The sequence below is a fragment of the Amyelois transitella genome, chromosome 15 (assembly GCF_032362555.1).
Source record: "Amyelois transitella isolate CPQ chromosome 15, ilAmyTran1.1, whole genome shotgun sequence".
NCBI classification, from domain to species: Eukaryota; Metazoa; Arthropoda; class Insecta; order Lepidoptera; family Pyralidae; genus Amyelois; species Amyelois transitella.
The window spans coordinates 10,048,709-10,069,404 of NC_083518.1; the positions used below are offsets into that span (position 1 = coordinate 10,048,709).

General features: G+C 36.2%; 1 protein-coding gene across 1 annotated transcript in view; it reads right to left on the reverse strand.

The window, feature by feature from the left end:
- LOC106139761 (neuroglobin) overlaps positions 1-20,696 on the reverse strand; it is a 62,548-nt gene that overhangs the window by 14,634 nt on the left and 27,218 nt on the right. Inside the window, exon 2 of the mRNA XM_013341260.2 lies at positions 16,982-17,401. Coding sequence (XP_013196714.1) covers positions 16,982-17,175 — 194 coding nt within the window. The 5' untranslated portion in view covers positions 17,176-17,401. The remainder of the gene's footprint in view (positions 1-16,981; positions 17,402-20,696) is intronic.

The following is a 20,696-nucleotide window of genomic DNA, read 5'->3' on the forward strand; positions in this document are numbered from 1 at the left end:
CACTGCCTTCACGACCTACATCATTTTCATATTTTTATTAAAAACGTTTTGAACATTGCAACAGTAAAAACAACAAAGCCTTGTTTTGATTTAAAAAGCTTAATCAAAGCTTATATAAAGAAAAACTAAGACATTTTGACGGCCTCTGTGGCGAAGCGGTAGTACGCTTGTCTGTGACACTGGAGGTCCCGGGTTCGAATCCTGGCCAGGGCATGATGAGAAAAGAACTTTTTCATATTGACCTGGGTCTTGGATGTTTATCTATATAAGTATTTATTATAAAATATAGTATCGTTGAGTTAGTATCTCGTGACACAAGTCTCGAACTTACTTCGAGGCTAACTTAATCAGTGTATTTATATTTATAAGATTTTCATGCTGAGAAAATTGTCACCGATAAATATAATAGAATATATTTTTATACAAAATTGGATACAAGGTATCACTTATTGATGTTCACATCACTTAAATATATTTATAACTACTACCGCTTTCAAAGCGCATGTGGAGAAGAAGCGGCGGAACAAACTACACTGCAGCAGAAGAAGCAGAATTTCAAAACATAAGAAGTGATCCTCATGTAAAATTTTCAATCATTAAAATTGCAATTGGGACTAATGCTACAGAAAGTTATCATATTTTTTTTTTATTAAATTAAATCTAATTGCTATAACTTTTTCTAAATACCATCAGGTACTATAGAACTACTGTGAATTCGAATAGAACTCTTACAAAACTTTGATATGCTGGAAGTTGTTATGCAAACCTAACGCACACGACCCTGTCATATGTTTACAGTCAGCTCTTCTTAATAAATTCCTTTTAAAAATAAAATAAAATAAAAATTTTGGGCATTATTGAAGCCCTCAATGATGAATAATTAACCCCGTTATTTTTTCACATTTTCTATTATTTCTTTGCTCCTTATAGTTGCAGCGTGATGTTATATAGCCTAAAGCCTTCCTCGATAAATGGTCTATTCAACGCATAAAGAATTTTTCAATTCGTACCAGTAGTTCCTGAGATAAGCGCGTTCAAACAAACAAACAAATTGTTCAGCTTTATAATATTAGTATAGATGATATGCAATAAAGATTTTGTATTGAATAGAATGGAAAAAGCATGCAATCCAGGCATTGTACCTCGCTCGACCACGGCCGCTATCGACCGACTCACACTTGACCTGTTTCCACGTCAGGTAAATAGCCACTTGTGGACGGGCTCGCTCCGTCCGTTTATAAAGCTGCTTCATTTTATAGTAAACTTGTTTTTGCAATGCACTCACTTATGTGTAGTTTGAAATTTCAAGAAGACTGGTTGAAATAATGTTATGTCCATACATATATATATACATACATATAATCACGACAAAATCTCTTGCAGGGTCGACAGAGCCAACAGTCTTGAAAAGACTGATAGGCCACGTTCAGCTGTTTGGCTTGATTTCTTTTTCTATTGTTGCCGGCAACCATACGGCACATTATCTACAATTTCAAAATAATTAAGAACAGGACCACTCCATTTCTTTCCCATGGATGTCGTAAAAGGGCAACAAAGGAATAAGCTAATAAACTTAGAATTCTTCTTACGATACGATGGTCTAGCAACCTGTCACTATTTGAATCTCAATTAATATTCAAGCCATACAGCTAAACGTGGCCAAGCAGCCTTTGCGAGCCTCTGCCTACCCCGTGAGTGAGCTGTGGGTGCTTAATTACTCGTATTTTCCTCTTGGTCTTATTCCCATGAAAGAGAGAAAGGAGCCCAAGGTCCGCCTATGACCGCGATCCTGAGGTAGCTTTGCAAGATAACCTTGTCTTTTAATGTACTCGTGATATTTTCTCTCATATTATAAAGATTTCTTGAAATATTAATGGAATTATGATACACTAGTGATAAATAAAGTTCAGTAATGGAAGTTATTGCAATGTGACGCAACAAACGATCAGACATCGACATGATGTATGGCTGTTATTAGGAACACCTAATAATCCTTCACCATTACAAGATTGATGACGTTATCGCTATGTTTAACTAGGAGATCGTGAAGAAAATACGAAAATTGAAAATAGGAAAAATTAGAGCGTTTTTTGTTTCTCTGTCTGAGGAATCCCAAGTTTATAAGCCTATCCCTTAGTCGCCTTTTACGACATCCATGGGAACGAGCTGGAGTGGTCCTATCCTTGTTTTTATTGATGCCGGGAACCACATGAAACTTAAAATAATATTTTGACGTTAAATATTAATAAATTAAAGGCACATTTATTAATATTTAACTTCAATAATATTTTTAGTGCCGTGTGGTTCCCGCTGCTGCTACATGCTTTATTCACTCCAAAGCTACAACCTTATAACTACGCTCCCAGTAAATATAACATGAAACCTTTGAAAACTTTCATTTAAGAAGTTACTTCGTGCTGAAAATACCTCAAAGGAGATTGGAACTATTAAATTTATTTCCTTTATAGCAATACTTACTGTGCACGTTGCCAGTTTATTTACTAGATCTTGCCGGAGAAACATGAATATTTTCCGCTACGTTGAATTTTGTTTCCGTTCCGTGTAAATTTTTAATAAGGCTTTTGACTTAGGTCCCACTGAAAGTTCATTTATTTATAAAAATCATTGATAAAATGAAATTGTAAACGCGAAAGTTTGTATAACAAAATGACAAGTAGTAGGTACGATGTAGTCTCTGCCTACCATACATACATAAAATCACGCCTTTTTCCCCGAATGGTAGGCAGAGACTACATCTTTCCACTTGCCACGATCTCTGCATACTTCATTCGCTTCATCCACGTTCATAACTCTCTTTGTAAGCTCGTCGGTTTCGGGTACTCTTGACCTGACCCTTTGCCAGGACGTCCTTAATTTGATCAAGATACGTTCGTCTAGGCCTTCCCACTCCGACCTTTCCCTCCACACTCTCCTTGTATATCTGCTTAGTCAACCTGCTTTCATTTAACCTCTCCACATGACCAAACCATCTTAATATACCCTTTCTATTCTATTCCTGTAACTACATCTTCTTTCACATCACAACATTCCCTTATCACGCTGTTCCTTATCCGGTCACTCAGTTACCAATACGTAAAAAAGGCATAATTTTATGAATGAATAGGTGTTTGAGTATGAACATACCACTAACTTGGAAGAAGAACTCGAATCCTGTTATTCAAAAATTAATCCTATTTATATAAATACTACTAAAAAAAAATACTGTGCCGTGTGGTTCCCGGCACCAATACAAAAAAAAGAATAGGACCACTCCATCTCTTTCCCATGGATGACGTAATGGGCGACTAAGGGATAGACTGACAAACTTGGGATTCTTTTTTAGGCGATGAGTTAGCAACCTGTCACTATTTGAATCTCAATTATATCATTAAACCAAATAGCTGAACGTGGCCATTCAGTCTTTTCAAGACTGTTGGCTCTATCTACCCCGCAAGGGATATAGACGTGACCATATGTATGTATAAAAATACTCTTATACCCGATGCCAATAACAACTTTAATCAGTCCAGTAAAGTAAGTTCATTTTCTGAGCTCAAAGACGGAACTTTTAATTTCCGCGATACGGCTCGCCTTCCGTTAGATAAATACGACATTTCATATTACATGATTTTCATTAAATATCAACTCGTACATGACAGAAGGTGATTAAGGAAAAGGCATGTTGTAAATGAAAATATGGATGAAATAAGATCAAGTTCATTATGTTCTGAAAATAGAAGTACGATACGATCTTTTTGCTGAAGTTTTAAGTGGAATTGGACCAGTCTATATTTTGCTGTGGGCTGTGGATATCGTAGTAAATGACTGAAGAAGAAATAATTAACAACAAATAATGACAAAAATATAAATAAAATAATGAGAACACTTTAACAAGTCTAGGTGTTACGAGTATTAAAAAGTTAGTCGGCAAATGAATTGCCAAATCTATACCAATATTATAAAGCTGAAGAGTTTGTTTGTTTAAATGCGCTAATCTCAGAAACTACTGGTTCCAGATGAAAAATTATTTTCCGTTGAATAGACCATTTATCGAGGAAGGCTTTAGGCTATATAACAATACGCTGCGACTATAAGGAGCGAAGAAATAATTGAAAGTGTGAAAAAAAAACGGTAAAAAATTATTCATCCTTGAGGGCTTCAATGATGCCCAAAACAACTATTCCACGCGGACGAAGCCGCGGGCACAGCTAATCGGATTATAAAATTTGAAATAGCCACACAGACAAAACTGATAACAACACAACTCTCCTATACGCTTCGTAGTCGAGTAAAAACAAGGACACAAAGCGTGTCTAACCCAATGCTGGGTTACAGACAGACAGACAGGCTTTTGTGCGATGTTGTGCATCACTAGCTTTGTCAAGTCTTGATCGACGTTCCGCAAATCGAATGCGTTTGTACAGTCGGCTGCACGTCAAATCAACCCACCTTAGTTAGTATCTGTTGAATTGTTCTCCCTATATTGTACTCTTTTTTTCATCTATTTTGAAGAAATGGTTCACTCTAAAATTGCCTAGTTTTATTTAATTTTACATTTAACTGCATTTTTTCTTAAATTAATAAATATATATAGGACATATTACACGGATTGAGTTAGCCTCGTAGTAAGTTCGAAACTTGTGTTACGAGATACAAACTCAACGATACTATATCTATACATCTATACATATAATAAATCTGTAGAAGGGTCAATTCTGTACATTGAAAATATTTAAAAAATAAATAGCAGAGGGTGTTACTGGATCGATACCGAACACAAATATGTGATTAAAAAAATTTTTGTCTGTCTGTCTGTATGTTCAGGCATCACGTGAAAACTAATGGTTCGATTTTGATGAAACTTGGTATAATTATACCTTATTATCCTGGGCATAAAATAGGATACTTTTTATCCCGGAAAAATACGAAGAAAAAAAAATTTTAATTTTTCAGTTTATCCATAGACGTTCTGTAGAACCGCGAACACACGTTACGTAACCCGCAGTGGATTCAGCGCCGTAACTTATAGCGCCGAAAGTCGAATTTAGCTTGAACCGTTTGTGGCACACGCGGGCCGAACTAATACTAAAACTACTAATTACAATGAAAAAAATACTTTAGTCCGGTCAATGTAGACATTCGAAGCTACAATAATTCCCATCAAGCTGAAAATGAGTATAATTGTTTAAAACACAATCAAAAGCATTATTTCAAAATTCCCCATGATTCCGGTTTAAGGAAAAAAAATTACCCAAGGTCAATGGTAAAAAATGGGTGTTTCGCGATTTTCTTAATTAGGTAATTTTTTCAAATCGGAAAATTACCTCAGACATAAATTGTAGATCATAAAGTTATCTATAAAAAAGGTATCAATATTTTTTTCAATAAAGCTACCGTTCCTGAGATAAAACGATGCAAAAAGTTGCAAGCGTCATAATATGTACACGTTTCCACACTACCTCAGAGGTGGTGTGGTTTTTTTTTTAACATTTTTGTTATTAAACTTGAAAAATTCTGAAATAGGTTAAAATAAACACGTGTTTTCACTACGCAGTGGCACTCAAGACAAACTTTCGCATTTATTATTTAAAACAATTAGAATAACCCTAAGTGAGGAAAATCTTAGGACAATAATAGAGATTACAATTAAATCAAATTAAAACTAAAACTACTTATAAAAAGAAAGAAAAAAGATGACTACAAACTAAAATTTAATTTTTAAATTGTACAGTTCCTGCATAGTACGTATGTATGTACGTATATATATATAGTACGCATGTTAACATGAGGGAGTGTGCCCAGAAGGCTGGCAGCATTGCCAATTTGAATGGCAATGCTGATTCTCTGAGCCAGATAATTTCCAGCCCCCCGGTCAAGAGATACCTCAATCAGCTTTTTCGACAAATGTCGGAGAAGCAGATAGGCCCCCCGGTCCCAGAGTTTCCGTAAAAGGTTCAAAAGTATAGGTAATACCGATACCTACATATTTGCGCCTTTTGAGGTTTTTTGCCTCATTTGAAGCAGAACTGGCCTTAGATTTAGTAACCTGAAGATGAGACGGCGCAAATGTGTCGACACGAGTAGCATCCCACACCAAAGGCCGCCCCGATCTTTAGGGTACCAAAGTCATGCCATCCGGTCTCTTGGCATCATCCCGAGCCAGACCGTTTGGTTCGAGAACGGCTAGAACATGGATGGTGGCAAGAGCACGGAGGATTATATTATTTAGGGTGGCATGGCGCCCTAAACGACCGGCACTCCTAGGGCATGAGAGGCCGTGGTGTCCATAGCCGTCAACGGTATCCCCGCAAGGTCTACTATTATTAATGACTAACGGTATTTCATGTGTTGAGCATTTTGAGATAAAGCAGGTATACAACCCTAGCCACGTACACAATTAAACAGAGAGACAGATGTTGTCTCAAGGTTTCACTACAGTATAAATTAAGGGACTGGGTTTCATCATACTTATATGTATATTTTATACTTTGAATTCAAGTTAAAATTACCGACAGAACAATATTTTTACTTATATTACTGCTACACAGAGTATATACGAGACGTGCTTATGCATATTATGACGCTTGCAACTTTTCGCATCGTTATATCTCAGAATCGGTAGCTTTATTGAAAAAAAATATTGATTTCTTTTAATGGATAACTTTATGATCTACAATCTATGTCTAAGGTAATTTTCAGATAAATCTTACCGTTTTGAAGAAAATCGTGAAAAACCCATTCTTTACCTTTGACCTTGGGTAATTTTTTTCCTTAAACCGGAATCATGGGGAATTTTGAAATAATGCTTTTGATTGTGTTTTAAACAATTATACTCATTTTCAGCTTGATAGGAATTAATGTAGCTTCATTCTTATTTTTTGGTCTAAATTGATAGGACTACTTACATTGTGAGAGTTACTCAAAATGGAGAAATAAACCATCTACGCGATGACCGACATCCGCGCGGACGGAGTCGCGGGGGGAAGCTAGTTTTATAATAAATACTTATATAATTGACATCCAAGGCCCAGGCCAATCAGAAAATGTTCTTGTTCCATCATGCCCTGGCCGGGATTCGAACCCGGGACCTCTGGTGTAACAGACAATAAGCGTACTACCGCTACGCCGCACAGGCCGTCAATTTAAGACCTAACTCTTATCGGTGGAGTTAAGTGGAGCTTCCTCTACTCATCTCTTTCTTCTGTAATTTTTTTACTTGCTGGTATGTTGTAATGTGTACTTTTTGCTTTATTTGATCAAGATATTCTATTCTTGGTCTTATTGTTTCTTTTTATAAATTTTTCCTTTTTTTTTAAAGTTTTAAAATATTTCGTCATGACTGATTAAATGCGTATTAGTCTTTTCAAGACTGTTGTTTCTGTCTACCCCGCAAGGGATATGGACGTGATCATATGTACTCGTATGTATCTTTGATATTTATTAAATTTGGAGGAGAAGCATTTATCACTAACTAGCGTACTCCCAATTTTAGCCGGTAGTCAGTTAATCGTAAAGTGTACTAAAATGTTCGTGTTAATATCTTGCACACTGTACTTGTTTACTGTACCTATTGTACACGTACACACGCCATCATTGTCTACGGTTGGAACAATTGGACATAGACAATGCCGGTACCTAGAATAGTTGGATAGGATGGATACGATGGATGGACATGGCATTCACCTGGTTCAGTAAAATTTTCATTAACTTACGAGAAATATGCATGATTGAGAAATTTTGAAAAATTTACCTTTATTCTTCTTCATCGTTTTCCCACACTTTACGCGGAGTTGGCACAGTATGTTGGTTCTTTTTATTAATTGGATGTACACACACTAATCGCCTCTTACGACATACGTACAAATAGTCACGTCTATATCCCTTGCGGGGTAAGAGCCAACAGTCTTGTTGAAAAGTTGTTTAGCTGTATGGCTTAATAATGGAAATGGGATTCAAATAGTGAGTGGTTGCTAGCTCATCGCCTTCAAGAAGAATCCAAAGTTAATTAGCCTTTCCCTTAGTCGCCTTTACGACATCTATGGGAATCATAATTCCATATATAACGACTCCATATATGGAGTCGTCCTATTTGGAAGTACCGGGAACCACACGGCACAGAACGGCCTCTAACGACATCGTCAGGAGTTCAAAGTACCAGAAACCATGCCGATTACAGGTTTAGTTTACTATAAGCTTCATAAGTGGGTGTCTTCTTCCTCCTTTAAGTCTTGATTGCATCTTCAACTCTCTGAAGAAAAGACCGTAGTATGCTGTTCACCATGGATCCTGGATTCGGTGAGTCAGGTTTTTACACGAAGCGACTCCCATCTGACCTCCGCCACCTTAGCAGGTAAAACTAACCCGTATTGTATCCATGGTTACACATCCAGTTGCCTGAATGTGCAGGTTTCCTCACGATGTTTTCCCTCGCCGTGAGAGCATCGGTTAGTATTCAAACTGATGTACATAACTTTGAAAATAGTTACTGGTACGCGACCGAGGTGGGACTTGAACCTGTGACTTTCTGCGCATTACGGATTTTAACCTTACCGACTCGACCACCAACGCTTTCACAAATCAACAACGAAGCTTCATAATTGAGTGTAAAAAGTGTATATACATACATACATACATATGGTCACGTCTATATCCCTTGCGGGGTAGACAGAGCCAGCAGTCTTGAAAAGACTGAATGGCCACGTTCAGCTATTTGGCTTAGTGATAGAATTGAGATTCAAATAGTGACAGGTTGCTAGCCCATCGCCTAAAAAGAATCCCAAGTTTGTGAGCCTATCCCTTAGTCTTTTACGACATCCATGGGAAAGAGATGGGAGTGGTCCTATTCTTTTTTGTATTGGTGCCGGGAACCACACGACACTTTTAAAAATATCTCCTGAACTTTTAAATTCTCATCGGTACAACCTCTGGTAATACATTTATCGGCACATTTAATTCCAGAGCTTTTGTGGTCGAGAGCTTTCTGAAGCCAGCGGCCGCAATAAACTTAATTAATTTATTAATCGTAGGATATGGAAGATTGAATTTAAATCATGCCAATTATTATTTCAGTTTCGAATGAATTGAAAAGGTTCAATTCATTAATGGTGTGACTTTCTTTAAAATTCGAATACTTTTATTCATGATACTGTTGTTATATTAAAACCTATTAATTATGGATTTTCTTTTATATTTTGGTTGACTGAAAGAAATCCCATTGGGGATAAGTCCGCCTTTGTACGTACGTAAGTACGTATTCTTCTAAATCCAATAACTGTTTTATAATTTGTTATATTTATTTTTATGAGTTACGAATGTGGTTGAAGCGAATGAATTATGCAGGGATGCGTGGCCAGTGAAGAATGTAGTCTCTGCCTACCCCTCCGGGAAAGAGGCGTGATTTTATGTATGTATGTAATTTTTGATAATGACTAAAGGATAGGCTTATAAACTTGGGATTCTTCTTTTACGCAACGGACTACTAACCTGTCACTATTTGAATCTCAATTCTATCACTAAGCCAAATAGCTAAAAGTAGCCTATCTTTAAGACTGTTGGCTCTGTCCACCCCGCAAGGGATATGGATGTGATAATATGTATGTATGTATGTAATTTTTTCTCTCCAACATTATAAGACTGCAATAACGTACACTCTTCTCCATTCAACTCTAACGATATTACACTGAGGCTCATAAAATGCACATTTAGTACGTTAGGCCCTATTAACTCTGGATTAGGATTTTATTAACCTCTACTAGAGGACCCTTGTTCTTCCTATCGAAATACTAGTTAGTAATTTGTGGCAGTAAAATACTTTTTCCCAGCAAAACAGACCAGGCTATTCGAGATGGGCCAAGGAGCAAACATTTCAAGACATGTATTAATTTCATCAATTTAGGAGCGTTATTGGAGAAATATTTGAATGTGTTTTATCCGTGTGGTTCCCGGCATCAATAAAAAAATATAGGACCACTCCATCTTACTTATCATCATCATCATAATCATCATCAATCTCATCGAACTTACTTCGAGGCTAACTCAATCTGTGTAATTTGTCCCGTATATATTTATTTATTTCTCTAGTTCCCACGGATATCGTAAAAGCCGACTAAATGATAGGCTTATAAACTTGGGATTCTTCTTTTAGGCGATGGGCTAGCAACCCGTTACTTTGACTTTTTTGACTCATTGACTGAAAGGTCACGTTCAGCTGTTCGGCTTAATGACAGGATTGAGATTCAAAAAGTGACAGTTTACTAGCCCACCGCCTACAAAGAGAATCCCAAGTTAATAGGCCTATTCCTTAGTCGCCTTTTACGACATCCGTGGTCCTATTCTTTTTTGTATATGTGCGTGGAACTCATGGCACTATAGAATCGATACGCTTTTAAACCTTAACAGCCCTGTCGAGACATGCTCACAAAATTACGATTAAATATGAATAAATTCATTTGTGCAACAGAGACACCATTTACGTAATGAGCAGAATGTAGATAACTTAGTTCGCTCAAGTGAAGTTGTCTGCACTTGGTGTAACTTTGTTTTGAACTGCTCTGGACGAGTTTCCAAGGACTGGGAGACTGGGACTGGACGGTTGATGAGACGGTAATTTGTAGAGGAATATTTAACTTGCTACATCACAAGTATCTTTATTTGATTATTAAAACTTTTTATCGAAAAATGTACGAAATGCTGAATTCTATAATTAAGCAGAACAGCTGAACGTGGCCTATCATTCTTTTCATAACTGTTCGCTCTGTCTACTCCGCAAAGGATATGGACTGACTGACTGGATCTTAATATGCGACTATCCGATTGACTTTTTTTGTTAGATATGTACATTAGTTTGAATGATAAATCGATGCTTTTACGGTGAGAGAATAAATACGTAGGAAGGAAACATGCTCATTCGGGCCACTGGATGCGTAGGTAATATAACGATCCATGCTTATCCGAGCTACGTTTGTTAGGTAAGGGCAGAAAGACTTACTTATCATTCGAAGAGGTCACAGCGATTTCGTTCGAGGCGGACCGCGGTCTGAGATATTTTTATTTATCAGTTTAGTTTAGGTCCGGCCCTGAGATTTTATGAAACGCCTGATGTAAATTCACGGCAATGTTGCAGCAAATAAATTCAAAGATACGTCAGGCGCTCTCATAAGAAATTTCTGATTGTAAGAGATCAGATTAATATAAATAATATAATAATAATAAATAAGAGATTGAGTGGGCAGTTAGGATTCTTCTTTTAGAATATCCTTTTGGCCTATCAGTCTTTTCAAGTCTGTTCGATCTGTCTACCACGCAAGGGATATAAACGTGATTAAAAGTATGTACGTATGTATTTTGACAAAAAATTACGAGTTATTTTCCTTATTTTCCTACTACTAATGCAATAAATTTACTATCCAATAATAATGCGAATTTCTCTTTCAAAAATCATGAGGGGCGGGAAAATGCGACTGAATGTCTCTACATTTTTCCGCTGTATTTTATTTTTATGTTCTAAATTACATCTATTCATACCAGGAAACTGCTTCATCTAATAAACTACAGTCTTTTTTCCTTTTATTTGAGGAAAAAGTGTCTAAACAAAATAGTTTGTAAACGGGTAAAAGGCGACTAAGGGAAATGCTACTAATAGAAATAATAGGGATTCTTGTAGGTGATGGGCAGTCTTTACGACGCTGTCGGCTTTGCCTATCCCAAAAGGGATAAGTTAGATAGACTACTGATTGTACGTATGAAACTGGTTAGCATTTGAAGAAGTTACAGCAAAAACAATTATAAATAAACTTGGGATTCTTCTTTTAGGCGATGGGCTAGCAACCTGTCACTTCAAATCTCAATTCCATCATTAAGCCAAACAGTTTAATGTTTTGGTCTTTTCAATACTATGGGCTCTGCCTACCCCGCAACGGATGTAGACGTGATCACATGTTTGTATGTTTTTATACAGCATTTCTATTCGATTTTCTATGGGTGTAAACAATATTATTGTTAGCCTCCAATAGATGAAAGCCTATCATTAAAATTAACGAACTATAATGTCAATTCAAACCGCAACATATTGAGAACAATGTCATTACCAAATTGATCCATCGGTGTATCTAGCCGTGTAATGACGACCAAGGGATGATTTACCAAATTGAATGGCCAATTTTGTGGCATTCATCCCGTAATAAATTGGTTTAATAGCCTATTCGCGTTTACGGTAATCGTTATATAAGTGCGCTTAAAATTTATTCTAGTTATTGAAATTTATATATCTATTCATACATACATATGGTCACGTCTTTATCCTGTGCGGGGCAGACAGAGCGAACAGTCTTGAAAAGACTGAATGGCCACGTTCAGCTATTTGGTGACATGTTGCCAGCCTATCGCCTAAAAAATAATCTTAAGTTTGTAAGCCTATCCCTTAGTCGCCTTTTACGACATCCATGGGAAAGAGATGAAGTGGTCCTATTCTTATTTGTATTGGTGCCAGGAACCACACGGTACCTATCTATTCAATTAAAACTAATAATATGTGAATTTTTTTAAGTTGGCATAAATAACCAACAGTTTTGAAAAGACTGATAGGCCACATTCAGCATCAGTCTTCAAGACTGTTGGCTCTGTCTGCCCCGCGAGGGATATAGACGTGATAATGTGTATGTATGTATGTAGTTGTGGGAATCAACTAGTATCTAATATACGAAGAAAACAACTTATCCGAACTTCTAACGACAGCACTTAATTAAGTTGGCAAAAGTACAAGTAGTAGAAGTTACTCTTGTGTTTTTGATTAGCACCAAATTATACGAAGTAAGAGTCATTGCGCGTTAATAACTTTAATAATAATTTTATCCTTATTTTTTTCTTTATTTTTAAAAACAAATTCAAACAAGTTCCCTTTAGGAAGTAAGAAATAATATAGAAAAAAAATCAGATTTACTTTCAAAAATGGAGAAAAAAATCACTTATTGACGTCACATCAATTAAATCTGGCGCTTCCAAAGCGCATGTGTATAAGAAGCGGCGGAACAAACTACACACTGCCATTTTTAACCGGACGTCTATTAACAAATAAAGATATCTTAAATTAAAATCGTAGACGAATGCATATTGTAAAAAGTATGTATTTGGTAATAAATGGCAATGCGCCTCTACTTGCATAGTTTAGCCACGCGAATGAAGTTGCGGGTCAGATCAGCTAGTCGAATATAAAATATTAAAAAAAACGAAAAATAAAAAAAAGAAGATAATCCCATATTCGCTATGCTGGCAAATGTGATATCCCTCAATGTAGTTCCTATTCTTCATGGGTACAAATTGAAACATTTTATTCAATATTATGGGACATTTCGACATCACTTAATAGATAAGTAATTGTCATATATTTTGGTTTTTCACAACATTTGTTGACGAAAAATAAATAACCTAAAACTAAGCGCAGAAGAAGCGGTAACAAACTGCACTGCAGAATTTTCTTCATTAATGTCAACCTCACAGTTATCCAAACTAAGAATAAAAATGTGGACGAGAGAATACATTGTTATGATTAATTGGTTTATACAAAATTTTAATAATATTTACCCCGTGTGGTTCCCGGCACTCAGCACGGACCACTCCATATCTTTTCCACGGATGTCGTAAAAGGCGACTAAGGGATAAGCTTTTAAACTTGGGATTCTTCTTTTAGGCGATGGGCTAACAACCTGTCAGTATTTGAATCCCAATTCTATCATTACGACTAACGTGGCCTATCAGTCTTTTCAAGATTGTTGACCCTGTCTACCCCGCGAGGGATATAGACGTGACTCTATGTATGTATGTGTTTTTACCCCATCGCAGCCCTGGATTAAGGAGAAATACCCAACCATAATCTTAGAGCGGGCCGCCGTCCCAGCTACATCACTTACAAGGATTATATGCTTAAGTGATTATATCGAAGATACATAACTACATACATAAAGTCACGTTTTTTTATTTACTTATTAATGTATACAGAAATCATCGAGACTGATAATCAAAAGAAACAAAATCACAAAGGTTCTGCTTATTTCAAAAGAAATCTCTTCCAGCAGAACCATAATAGTAGACATTTCTAAATGAAGACAATTCTAAATTAAAACAACAGATGATTTTAGTTTGACGCAGAAAAAGCTAGGTTGAAAAAGTAACAAAAATATCAGTTCGCCCATTTTCCGTGTCTTTTTACATCCCTCCCGTATCTTGCGGAAGTGACGTCATCCGATCTTGACCTACATCCGGCCCCGAGAAACGGCGTCATTACACTACGGTTTTAATGATCTCAGCCCACAGTATTAGGGCGGATTTTACGAAGATTTTCCAGAAATTTACTTAACATGTCGTGATTAATTTGAACAGGTCGTTCGTGATGATGTTTTTCCTTGTTGCTTTATAGAATCAATTATTCAAATAAGTAAAGTCCATATCTTTCCATGGGTGTCGTAAAAGGCGACTAAGGGAATGGCTAATAACTTAGGTATATTCTTGTAGGCGATGGACTAGCAATCTGTCACTATTAATAATTGCAATTCTATCATTAAGCCGTATATATATATAAATATCACGTCTAATCAGTAATATATAAACTAACTAACATCTCTTAAATATGCTGTCCACCCGGTTCCAGGATTTTACCTGTCACTACCCAAAGGTTGGCTGGAAGAGATTGCTTAGCGATAAGTCCGCCTTTGCTCAACATGTTCATTATGTATGTTTCTACTGCGTATGTATTTTTTTATATGCAATAAAGATAATTTGTATTGTATTGTTTTAATTACAGACTTAAGGCTCAAAATAGATTATAAGTTTACAAGCCTAGAAAGTAAACAGAACCTTTTAAAACCTTTCGTTAGAAACACAATGAACTTCTTTGGAGTTAATTTCTACTGATTTTAGCGCCACCTATTGAAGAGTACATATTTTTGCGAGTCCCACGGGAACTATAGCTTATACTGGAAAAAGGTAGGAATGAACCTATGTCCTTCTCCTTACTCTTAATTATGTTTAACAAAAATTTTTAGAAGATTTTTTCAGTAGATCATCCCTTCAGGATTGCAAACAATTAAACAAACAACTTATATTCGCATTTATAACTATTAGTTAGTATTGATTTATTCATGTTAATTAGATGAAAGGGTCCTTGAAGGCCTATTCCAAGGACAGGGTAACTTCGAAGATAATCTTAAGTTACTGGCAAATTGAAATTGAAAGCAGTAATTCCAATTTTATTGCGAACACCTTAGAATTTATATTACATTGCAAGTAATTCACTGAAAATGTTATCAATTTACAGTATTTTCATTTCTAAAATGAAGGCAGTAAAGTCGGTTTTACTTTGCACCTTTCGGAAAATTAGTTTAGCAGCTGTAACATTTTTATTGGGTCCTCTGTCTTGCATCTTAGTAAAAGAGACTTATACAAGTTATTCCCATCTTTTCGAAAGATATTAAATTTTGTTGAAATACAGTATGAAATTAAGTAAATTTCTGTCTGATCAAAAATGTTTTTTCCCGTGCCTTTTTTTAAGTTTATTTGTTAGTTTTTGTTGACTCATCACGCGTAATCTTCTGAACCAATTTTCTTGAAATTTCCCGTCATATATAATTAAGAAGGACATTATGCCGTGGGATTGTACATTTTCTATTTCGCACGTGTAGGTGGCGATAAATTCGCGCGGTCATTAAAAACTTTCAGTAAACATGCTCGTATATACATACCATCACGCCTGTTTCCCATTGGGGTAGGCAGAGACTATGGATTTCCACTTGCTACGATTCTTACGCCTCTCACGCTTTCTCCACACTCATTACTCTTTTCATGCATATTCACGGGTACTCCTAACATCTCCCTTTTTCAAGTCATTAGAAATTTGCTCCTTGAAAGTGAAGACTTCGATATATCGAATTCCTAACTTTTTGTATTAGTCGTTAGTATTTCCAATAAAAAATTAATGAATTAAAAAAACCCATTAGTAATTAAATCACGTACCTACTTATTATGTAAGATACTCGTTACATCCTGAACAATGAAAGCTTGAACTGAAACTGAAAGCTTTCCTCTCAACCACAGATAAACTTCGGAGTGGCATATTTGTATAAAATTGGAATAAAAGACGTCACTCCTAAACTAAGTTACGAGTTTGTCTGTTACTCTCGAATTACGTAACTTTGATTTGTTTTTTTTTCTGTTTTTTGTTATCCTCAGAAGTTGCTCAATATATTTTTTTTTCGATTTGGGAATACAGGAGTTTAGTAGAAAATTATTTGTTGCGTGTTATCAGTAAGTTTTACGCTAACTAAAGCTATCAATGATTTTTTTTTTTAAAAAAAGAAAAAAAAGCTGACGTTGATTCTGAAAATTTTTAACGACACGTGCTGTCTCACGTTTTAATAAAAAGCGAAACGGTTTTGCGCGCGATAAAAAAAGCGTCGCGCTTGCCATGGTACTAGGGCGGCATTTTGTAATAAAATATATGAATGGAGATATGTATGTGGAAAAAGTTTGTCCATAGTAAAATAATGAGTGTTTGAATTTGAATTAACCTCTTATTGACTGGACAAGTTAATTAGTCGTCACAGTCATGGAGCGGCCCGGGACCAGTCAGGTTGATCATGAAACACCCAAACCTAACGCTTAATACACTATAATATAATTACCGCCGGTGCCGTGTGGTTCCCGGCACCAATACAAAAAAGAATAGGACCACTCCATCTCTTTCCCATGGATGTCCTAAAAGGCAATTAAGGGATAGGCTTTCAAACTTGGGATTCTTTTTTACGCGATGGGCTAGCAACCTGTCACTATTTGAATCTCAATTCTATCTTACAGCCAAATAGCTGAACGTGGCCTATCAGTCTTTACAAGACTGTTGGCTCTGTCTACGCCACAAGGGATATGAACGTGATCATATGTATGTATATAAATACAACGAAGTTACGATACGAACAATTTACAGCAAAATACTCACTTTATAAACATACAGATTCCAGTCTTCTCCATCGCCCTTGAAATTCCTTTCCATGACGCAAGCATGGAATATTTCTGCTTAGCCGTCAACGGGAGCCTAGGGTCCGTGGCTGGGGGGGGCCCATCGCTCAATGCCGGGGCGGGATCCCCCCTCTGGCGTTCAGACGCCGCTAATTTCCCCAACTTGCAGCCCATTTTTCACACCGCACTAATCATTATTCTCAAACGGACACTTCACAACGGAAACCGCTCACGTGATCATAATTCTCTCACTTTCCTAAAAGCATAACTGCAGTACCGAACACACTTCTGTTATCTACACATTGCACTGGTTTTGTTCGGCATTTTTCTGGTCACGAATGCTATACGTCCGGCGAATTACATCTTATCTAATCTAATCTGACGTCGTTCTCGGTGTCACCTGAAAAAAAAATGAGAAAAATGCGTTATTATTTATAACTAGAGGCCGCCCGCGACTTCGTCCGCATGGAAACCCTATCAATCCCGCGGGAACTCTGGGATAAAAAGTAGCCTATGTGTTATTCTGGGTCTTCAGCTACCTACATACCAAATTTCATGGTAATCGGTTCAGTAGTTTTTGCGTGAAAGAGTAACAAACATCCATACATCCATACAAACTTTCGCCTTTATAATAGTAGTAGGATGAGATTCAAATTGTCTTGCCATTCTTTTGGCTTTCTGGAAACTTTTTGTGTTTTTTTTCCTTCGCCTTTTGGTAAATTATGTGAAGACTTTTTTAAGAGACTTTATTGGTTTTTTTTTTGTTTTGACATATTCGTCGTTTGAATTTAACAACGGTTCGAAGAGTTGTTTAATTTTGTATGATTTTTTTTTCAAATTGTATATTCTTTATGTGATAAGGCTGTCTATTAAAAAATAGGATATCTTGTATAAAATCGGGGAAAATAAAATACAAATCCGAGGTCCATCTGTGACTTTGATCCTGGAGTAGTATTTGAGTTCAGTTACCTGAATGTGCAGGTTTGTTCAATATTTTCGTATGAAGTGTCTTTCATATCCATGGCTCTATCTAAATTTCTATTTATGTACCCAAAATTTGAGGAATAAATTTATAGAATATTTGTGCCGTGTGGTTTCCGTCAGTGCCGTTAGGTTTCTGGCTCCAACAGAAAAAAGAATAGGACCACTCCATCTCTTTCCCATGGATGTCGTAAAAGGCGACTTAGGGATAAGGTTATAAACTTGGGATTCTTTTAGGCGATGAGCTAGCAACCTGTCACTATTTAAATCTCAATTCTATCTTAAAGCCAAATAGCTGAACGTGGCCTATCAGTCTTTTTAAGACTGTTGGCTCTGTCTACCCCGCAAGGGATATAGACGTGAATATATGTATAAATTTATAGGAAGGAGAATACCTACTTGGATATTAATAAGAGACAAAACAATAGAACCGCAATACATTTGTCAATAACACATCACCAAAATAATATCTAATATTCACCGCATGACAGGACAGGCGGAACCGCAAACCAGACGGACATACAAGCCCATTGCTGGTAATGGCTAACGGCCGGATATGTAGATTTATTTATGTGTGCATTTGGTCGAATGGATATCCAATTAGTATTGTGATTAGCGGTTATGGGAATATTGGTTTTTTCGGCAATGCCGTGTGGTTCCCGGCACCAATACAAAAAAGAATACAACCACTCCATCTCTATACCATGGATGTTGTAAAAGCGACTAAGTGGCCATTCAGTCTTTTCAAGACTGGTGGCTCTGTCTACCCCGCAAGGGATATAGACGTGACTATATGTATGCATGTACGTATGTATTGAGCTCAACATAGCCTTATCTTGGGCCTACTGGCTTTATCTACCTCGTAGAAATATGAAATTATTATTGTTTTTAGCTTCATGGGAGGCAGGGTACTTTAAATACTTGTAAACTTTTAAATCTACAACTAATTTGTTGATGGTAAAAAATAAACGCAAAAATATAAACACTTCTTTTAGGCAAAACACAGTACGTGACTCCAATTCAAACATTCTTCCTTATCTCATTTCACATGCGTGTGCGATATGGAATCTACTTTTCATGTCCATTTTTCACTCTTTCAATTTCCGCCATTTTCCGCCAACGCTCCGCATTTCATAACATGTTTTTACGTACTGACGCTTTTTTAATAACGTTATGAATAATTCTATTTCGTATTCACTCATTGGAAAAGGTAGGTATATGTTATTTAATAAATATTTCAGAAAGGGTTACAGATTGTATTTTAAACTGATCATGCAAAACATACAATCATTCATATATTCATTCATATACTCACGTCTATATCCCTTGCGGGGTAGACAGAGTCAACAGTCTTGAAAAAAATGTTAGGCCACCTTCAGCTATTCGGCTTAATGATAAAATTTAGTTGAATCTAAATTTTATCATTAGGTATCATATAGTGACAGGTTGCTATTCCCAGCCAGCCCATCGTCTAAAAAAAGAATGATGCACAAACGAGGAGCAATATGAGTTTGGACTGTATTTCTGTGTGTGTGTGATAGAAGCAATAGGTACCTACCTAGTCTAACAAATTTAATATAAATTAAACTTGATTATCATTATTAGTTTCCTATATTATTTAGAACCGACCCATCCAAAAAAAGTCTAACCAATGAAAGAATTTTGAAAATAATCCCACCGCTGCCACCAATTTATGAAATTGATGACATTCGTAGTGTATTCTCGGGTTCTTAGATAATAATCTGGCGCAAAAGCAAGCATGAGTTGAAAATTCATATCAATGAAATGATTCAAAAAGTCAAGTCAAAAGAAGGAACCCGAAACGAACAAGTTCACATGAAGAGACTTATAGATATGGTTGAATCGAAAGAAGTATGCAGGGACCGTGGCAAGTGGAAAGATGTCTCTGCCTACCCATTCTGGAAAGGGAAGTCATTTTATATAAGTAATAATGTGCCTGCCGTACATGCCCTGCGAAGACAAACTAAGACCAGAAGATACCTATTCCTGACACGGCCCAAACTTAGTTTATCGCTGTTGACTCAACTGCCATACATCAAGAACCCACCCAATATTAGACTTCGGTCAGATTGGTAGAGTAAATTGGCGAGTGTACTGTAAGAATTACTGGTACTGAATATTTGATCTACTTGATTTACTTCAGCTGAAACTGATACCAAAATGAGTGGTAATTTTTGAGACTCGAAACAATGAAACTGACTTAATGAAATAAATAGATACATAGAGAGTACCCTTTATTGTACATAATATTAAAACAATAAATTGATCCTAAATTTACGTTAAGGTAATGTATGTCCAATCGAGTCATCTGACGCTTATTGTTATAATCGAATAGTTAGCAACTAGCAAAAGAGTTTGTAAACGAAATAATAATTAATATTCATAATGAAAACATATAATGTAAATTAGATATAATTTCCCTTATACGTATATCTAACCAACATAAGGTTTACTTCAGTTTTGTCATGAAGCAAAGACAACCAAGCACAGTCCCATGATATATAATATTAGTATGATAAGGTTTATTGCTGATTATCAATTTTGGAGTGAACTAATACGATGATGATATTAAATAATTTTACTCGCTCATTGTAACAACATTGAAATCTTTAGAATCACTAATTCATCTCTGCACCTCGGGGGCTATTAAGTTAAATTATACCAATAAAGCGATTAAACATTAAAGATACTTA